The sequence below is a fragment of the Montipora foliosa genome, chromosome 3 (genome assembly GCF_036669935.1).
Source record: "Montipora foliosa isolate CH-2021 chromosome 3, ASM3666993v2, whole genome shotgun sequence".
NCBI classification, from domain to species: domain Eukaryota; kingdom Metazoa; phylum Cnidaria; class Anthozoa; order Scleractinia; family Acroporidae; genus Montipora; species Montipora foliosa.
Genome location: NC_090871.1, coordinates 41,094,548 through 41,101,939, shown reverse-complemented (window position 1 = coordinate 41,101,939; position 7,392 = coordinate 41,094,548). Strand labels below are relative to the sequence as shown.

At 38.1% G+C, this 7,392-nt stretch overlaps 1 protein-coding gene across 1 annotated transcript; it reads left to right on the top strand.

Annotated features, from left to right (window-relative positions):
• Positions 1-1,026: 1,026 nt before the first annotated feature.
• On the top strand, positions 1,027-4,157 carry LOC137994833 (adenosine receptor A2b-like). The gene has a single exon (XM_068840425.1). It carries the CDS (start codon positions 1,396-1,398, stop codon positions 2,302-2,304), a length of 909 nt encoding a protein of 302 aa, XP_068696526.1. The 5' UTR covers positions 1,027-1,395; the 3' UTR covers positions 2,305-4,157.
• Positions 4,158-7,392: the final 3,235 nt, after the last annotated feature.

Sequence of the window (7,392 nt, the reverse complement as noted above, 5' to 3'; positions counted from 1 at the left end):
TAATCAATATATTTTAATAATTAATACGTGACGACCCTAATTACGGCTTTTATATGTGGGGAATGTAAGCCCTTCCTTGTGGTCGATTTTGTAGTTATTGTTATAGCCTTAATGTTTAATGTAGTATCAATTGTATTGTTAATGTTACCATTGTACTGTTTATTTAATAATCAATAAAAATAAAAATAAAATTATTAAAATTATCGATTCGCTCGCACGGCTGTGACTAGTTACCGGTTCTCTCCCGACCAATAAAAGTTTTCTCAACGCAAACACAAATTGTGACACTGCACAAATAATTGTTATGAGTAGCAAGGATTTTTCACGGATGAAAACAAGCGGAGTGTCATGTCTAGAAAAAATGGTTGTCATGGGTAGAAAGAAAGTTGCCATGAAGAGCAAGAATTTTGTCGTGGGTGGAAAGAAAGTTGTCATGTTGAGAAGAAGGTTGTCATAGGTGGAAAGAAAGTTGTCATAGCTACAAGGAAAGATGTCATGCTACCCATGGGCCTTAACTTTCTTGCCATCATTTCAACTGCTGAAATAAAGGCAGGGAGGAGGTGGGCAACCCGTGAGACTGGTTATAGCCAACTTTGCGCTACGCGCCTCCCGTCTTCATGTCGAATGCGTGCTCAGGGAATAATTCTTAAATACGTGCGGACATTTTGTTCGTTGCAGGTATTTTTTCCTTGCCCCTTAGGGACTCGGAAAAATACTATGCAACTCGCAAAGAATCCGCTCGTATTTTATGTTAAACCATTCAATTACGTGTAGTTTCGTCACAAGTTTTAGAGCAAAGAACCATGTACGTATTTCCGACAAAAATGCAGTCAAATAAGCGGTTGAAATTTATGAGAAGATGTCAATGCAAGCAATCGTTGTCTTTTTTGTGCAATGAACTTATTTGCCCACGGTTAGAATACGCAAATGGATACGTGCTGACGGGTCACATATCATTGTCCTCATAAAATCCCATATGTACAGAGCGCAGTAATGATTTGGCTAAGACACCATAGCTTTAACAGGAGTTTCAAAATAAACTCTCGGCATAACCTGTGGTAAATAATTAGAACAGCTGACCAGAAGTGCCGGTAGCAGTAATTATAAAGTTTTTGCTGACAGTCAACATCTCAGTTGTGTAACGATGTTGTTGTGATTTGCATAACACAACCCTAGCTATCAGTCACAAAATGAATTCAGAGGAAGCAGCATTCAATCAGTTGCGATATTGATTTGATTCTCCCCGACAGCTATTTTAGCGAATCAAACGTAACTTTTTTCATGACATTCTATTTGCAGGTGGTTTTCCCACGGACACGTACGTTTCTGCAGGTAGATAAAGAGAACTGTGAAACCGGGAAGACAGTCTAAAACGTAACAAGAGACACTGACGAGATGATAAACTACACTGACAAAAGCAGAGTTTATAGACAAATCATCACAGTAAACTGTGTTCTCAACGCTCCATTGATGATAGCGTCCATTGCTGGTAATATTTTGATATTGACAGCTGTGTTGAAATCGCCTACCCTTCGCCGTTCAACTTCGATAATGTTGCTTTGTAGTCTTGCAGTTTCAGATCTCCTTGTTGGTGTTGTCGTTCAACCGCTTTACATTGCAGATGAACTTATAAGCCTGAAAACTGTTAATTTGTTATTGCACCGACTGTCTGGAATATTGGGCTTTTTTCTCTGCGGAGTTTCTATTAACACAATGACCCTGATCAGTTTGGACAGAATGTTCCTTCTTCTTTATCATATGAGATACCGGGCTTTGATTACAGAATTTCGCATCAAGTTCATCATCGCCATTGTTTGGTTGAGCACGTTAAGTTCATGTTCGGCGCTGTACTTTTGGGACAAGTTTGTATTTCATTTGATAACAGGATTTGTCATCAGTATTTGCGTTGTCATTTGTACATTTTCTTACATCAAAATTTATTCAATTGCTCGTCGACATCAGGTTCAGATTCAAATCGAACATCAAGCGGTAGTTGGTAATTCAGCTGATTCCCTCAATAACTTGCTCATGGCTAGAACTATTAAAAGTGCGATGAATGCTTTTATATTTTATATCTTTCTCCTTATATGCTATGTTCCCCAAGTTGTTTTACTAATTTTGTTTGCAACTGTCCATAAGTATTGGAAACCGGAATGGACATTTGCCTCAACAATGATTCACATGAACTCGTCTGTGAACCCAATTTTGTACTGTTGGCGATTACGCGAACTTAGGTTAGAAGTGATGAGGATAGGAAAACAGTTGCTTCCCAAATGCCGGAATTCGGGACAAGTAAACGGTTAAATAATGTAATTTGTGATTATTGTAAATTAGCATAAATTGGTGAGTGTTCCGTGCGTAGTGGTTTGTGGGATTTAGGTTTGTATTTTGCTGACGTCAGTAGGTTAAGTCACTCTACGATCCGTTTTCGCCGCGTGAAGTTGTTGCTTTTGCTTTTATGTTATTAGGATTGTCACTAGGATGCTACGTTTTTTCCTTCCTATTGCTTTTAGATCCTTATTTAGTAACCATTGTATATTTTTCGTTTAGGACTTTAATGGAATACCATAATACCCCAAGGGTAGCACCATTGCCTTCGTAGGGGGCACACGTTCCCTGTAATTTTCCACCGGCTTGTTTTTGGGGATTTTCTTGTCCGGCTATGATGCCTTAGTTTCTTAATTCGAAGGTTTGTCTTTGTTTCTATTTGAAAGTTGAATAAATGGCTCGCTGGTTTGACTGACCAATGCGCCCAAATATTATTGTTGTGTTAGTCTGGTTGAGTAATATAACGGAGGCAAAATGACTGATGTCCACCTATGTGTCCACTGACTTGACAACACGCTGTTCGCGATCGTAGAATAACTGCCAATCTACAGGTCGTCACGAAATGCCGTCTTTTGTCTAAAACGCCACGTTACTATTTTCAAGGCAAAAGCTTCATTTGAGAAGAAGGAAAGCGGAGAAAGAGCCAAAGAGAGAGAGCTTCAATTTAGGAAAGAGAACATGAATGAACATACATGAGATAAATTGAACATGAATTAGATATGTTCAAATAATTTCCGTCTATAATGGTTGATGCTGATTTATTTCAATAAAGTAATAATGTAAGGCTGGTTGTACGGATGTGAGGAAAATTCTGTCAGGCACTTCAAGGAGGTAAATGTTCTTCAAGGAATTAGGGAGTTTATCTCCCTGAAGAACTATCGGTTAAACAAAAATATATATATCCTCACAGCTGTACAATCAGCCTTGCATTATTAGTTTGTTTTTAGTCTACCAAGATCCGGCACGGGCACATGTCCTTTGTTCAGCTGGCACTCACACAAAAAATTGTCTTCAAGTACTAACCAGTTTGCCACGGTTCAAATGGACGACTTTGGCAAATGCATTAACCAAAGGTCTCGGGATTAAGTGTTATAATATCTGTTGACATGGAGTGTGTTTTCTGGGTTGGCATATGGCACTCCAGTGAGAATATGAGTAGAATTTCTTCGTTTTCCGTGTCGGAAAAATGGAAAAGTTAGCTAAGAGTTGTGCGAGAGGTCTTTCCTATCACTCCCCTGCTAAGTATTATCTTTTTGAGTAGAGTCTTCTGCGCGTATTTTTGGTAGGTTTCATCAGGGGATAGTAGTAGGAATGCGTAGATTTTATCCGGTGGACACAGTAGAATGTTTAATTAACCTGCGATGGCGTCAAAGTCATTGTAACGTGAATGGCATTTTAGTGGACCTCTAAACAAAATATAGGGAGCTCAACTGGATAAAGAAGACAGGCGGTGAAAAATAATAATAATCTGGACTTCGCTCGTTGATCTGTGATCTCTGTCGTCTCGCAGTTTATATTTATTTGTGCTCAACTCTGCACAAACATTTGACTAATTGTTGCTAGTCGAGAATTATTTGAAAGAAAGCTTGCTGTCAATTTTTTGCCTCATTATCCAAGGACAGGATTTTTCAGTAAAGGGTTTTGACACGAGTGTCACGGCTTGTTTGCACGTACGCAATAAGATGAGAGGTTTTTTCTTCCTTCTAATAGCAAATATGTTGTTTGTTTGAATACAATTTTTGGCTGTAAAAGGTTTTTGTGAGATTTTGCTCTCTTTGTGTATTGATGGTGTTCGAAATGATTCGAACTCAACTAAATTGCATATGTGGGTTGATATTTGATATGCAAGTTGTTACTGGGTAGCCAGTATGGCAAACCAGTTGGAATCTGTGTTTGGTTTCGTGTTTTTTTTTATTTTTTTTTCCGTGTCGGTAAAAGTCTTGCCTGTCACTCCCCTGCTAAGTAGTGGCTTTGTGCATAGAGTCTTGTCTGTGTATTTTGTTAGGTTTGAGGGGGCTGGGGGAATACGTAGATTTCCTTGGTGCACACAGATGAACGTTTAATTATTAAACCCGCAATGGCGTCGAAAGTCGTGGTAACGGGGATGGCGTTTTAGTGGAAAAAATATACCTTTATGAGATCAAGAATGGAACGTCAATTGGAATAACGAAACAGGCGGGGAAAATAAATATCTGGAATCTTAAAAGCGACGAGGGATGGTCTTCGAGAACAATTGCGGTCGGATATGAGAAAGTTTGTGTTGTTTCTAATCTTATTTTATAAACTGTGCTGGTATGTAGAACACTGACAGTAAGTGGGAAATTGAGTATAGGTGTAAAACAACAAATTGAATGTTTTGAATGTATCACAGTGTTTATCGAAGTGGCATCTCATTTGTCTGGCAATTTGCATTTAATTTGCAGTCAAGCTGTACAGTTTTCAGGTAAAAAAATAATTGAAAATGTGTCAGTGAAGAATTATTGGAAAGAAAGGTTGTTGTCTATTTTGTGCTTTGGAAAAGGTTCTTTAGGAAAGAGTTCAATCTTGAACTGAAAAATATATTTATTTGCATATCGTATGGTTTGTGAGACGGATTGTTTCTTGTTTGCACGCACGGAATTGGAATAGAAAGGGTTTTTTTTGTCTCCAATAGCAAATATTTTGTTAGTTTCAATAAATTTCATGCTGGAAAAGGTTTTTGTGAGATGTTTCAACTGTTGTGATTCATTGTGCTGAGTAGTATTCGAGTTTAACTAATTTGCATAAGTGAGTTGAAATTTAATACGCATTAAATAAAGATGACAGGAATTTGTAGGCATGATCGTTCTGGCAAATGATTACAGCTGGCGATCGTTTTTAATTAAGGTCAGAAAAAGATTTCAGTATAGTCACTCTTGTGTAAAATGAAGTTATTGTTAACTTGAGAAAACAACAATAGGGTCGTTTATACGAGAGAAAATAAGCCGCGGCTTACTCTGGACGCGGCGTACATAATACGCGAAAGGAACTATTTATACGAGTATAAACTCCCAGGCCAGGATAAGCCGGGGCTTGAGAAAGCTGTGAACGTAGATTTTGCATCATTTATTTGGGCTGTTCGCGTTTTATTTTCTCTCGTATAAACGGCCCTTATATTTCTTTAACTTTTTTAAAGAGAGAGATTTCGCGCAAATTTTATTTCAAGCTATTCAGTTGAAATATAATTTCTCGCCATTGGCTTCGTTTGCGTGATCATTTACTGGTGTTGACATTTAGGAGGTAGTTGTTTGGTTCTAAACGAGTAGGAATAAAACGACCAGGAATGAGCGAATTTTAGTGGTAGATTCTAACGATAGACAGATATTAGCTAACTCCTCCTGAAATAAACGAAGGGAAGCAGGCGTTGGTGGTTTGTGTGAATTTATAGCACTAAGTGGATGGAAGTCGTCATGTTTTGATTGGGCATCTTCAGAGACGTCCTTCTGAGGAAACAAGTTGTTAAAATAGCTAATTGTGATTGGAGAATTTCGATCCTAAGTATAATAAGTATGATAATGCCTTTTATTGACAGGCAAAACCATATGATTGAGCGTGATCATACCAAGTATCATTTGTTTGCGCGATCAAGTTGTGGCGAAGTGTGTAGCCCATGACAGTATGTCGTTTGTGAGCATATTGCTTTTTGTTGTATTAAGCTTCTTCCTCGGAACGCTCAAACAACTCACTTATGCACACGCCGTTTGCGGTAGACCCACACTAAAAGATGCTGTTGAACGATTGTTTTGGCCGGGGTTGGTCCGCAAACTGAAAGAAAGTCTATATGTTGAGAACAAATGTGTACTAAATGAACAAATATGTGAAAATCATGATATGAACTGCACTGCAACCAAATGCCAAAGGAGAGAAGCACAGAACTGTGAAAGTTTCCTGAAGAAGAAAGTTCCTGATCTTAAAGTTAGTGCTAGCGGTATCGAGTCGCAGAGATGTACGCCTAGCCGGATGCATTTAGTTAAATTTCTGAAAAAGGTGAATTTTCTGTCTATTTGTATTATCATGGCTTTTTGTTTTCTGCTGTTACTGAATCCCTTTGTATTTGGAGCTGTAACGCTATTTCATGTGCAATTACTTGTATCGTTTGCAATTATCCTCACTAGTGCTGTTGTTAGCATTTTTACTGGGTTGGCAAACCCAGTCGGAATCTCGGTTTCATTTCGGTTTTCATTTCATTGCTCTGCACAATTAACCTGTAATGGCGTCGAAAGTCATTGTAACGCGAATGGCTTTTTAGTACATCTTTAAAGAAAATATACCCACATGGAGCTCAAGAATGGAACGTCAAGACAGGCGGTGAAACATAAAGATCTGGAATCTTAAAAAAGCGACGAGTAATGGACTTCGACAGCGTGAATCTTTTGCCCGTCGAGCCGAAATCAAAATATGCTGTACTTCTAATATTTCGCCAAGGTGGTGTTACGTACAACACTGAAACCAAATGGAAATTTCTCTGGTAACTTACGGGTTCAACAAAGACAGAGAAGGAATCGAACACCACAAGTAGATCTGTGATCTCTGTTGTGTGTCTCACAGTGTTTACTGAAGTCGCATCTATTTAAAGTTTGCCTGTTTGTCTGGCAAGTAACATTCATTTTAAGACTCAACTCAGCAAAGGTAAAAACAAATTGGAAATGTGACAGGGAAAAATTATTTGAATGAAAGCTTGCTGTCTCTTTTGTGCTTTATTATTTACGGTCAAGGTTCTTTCGAAAAGGGTTTGATGTGAACTGTCAGAAATTTATTTAATTGCATATGCTTTGTGATTGTGTTTCGCTTGCTCGCACGCAATTGAAATAGGAAGGGTTTCTTGCCTCTTATAGCAAATATGTTGCTTGTTTCAATAAATGTTTCGCTGGAAAATATTTCTGTGAAATTTCTAGCTTTTGTAAATTTATCATGCGTAATTTTCGAGCTTAGCAAATTTGCATACATGTGTTGAAATGTGATACGGGGAGAATTTTTGTGGTAACGCAGTTACCTGGTGATAAATAACCTTGTCTTGGAGAGTAAATTTTTGATTTTCCAGAAACA

What these genes read in the sequence shown, in the direction of transcription:
- LOC137994833 (XM_068840425.1), top strand. Translation starts at nt 1,396, where the DNA reads ATGATAAACTACACTGACAAAAGCAGAGTTTATAGACAAATCATCACA.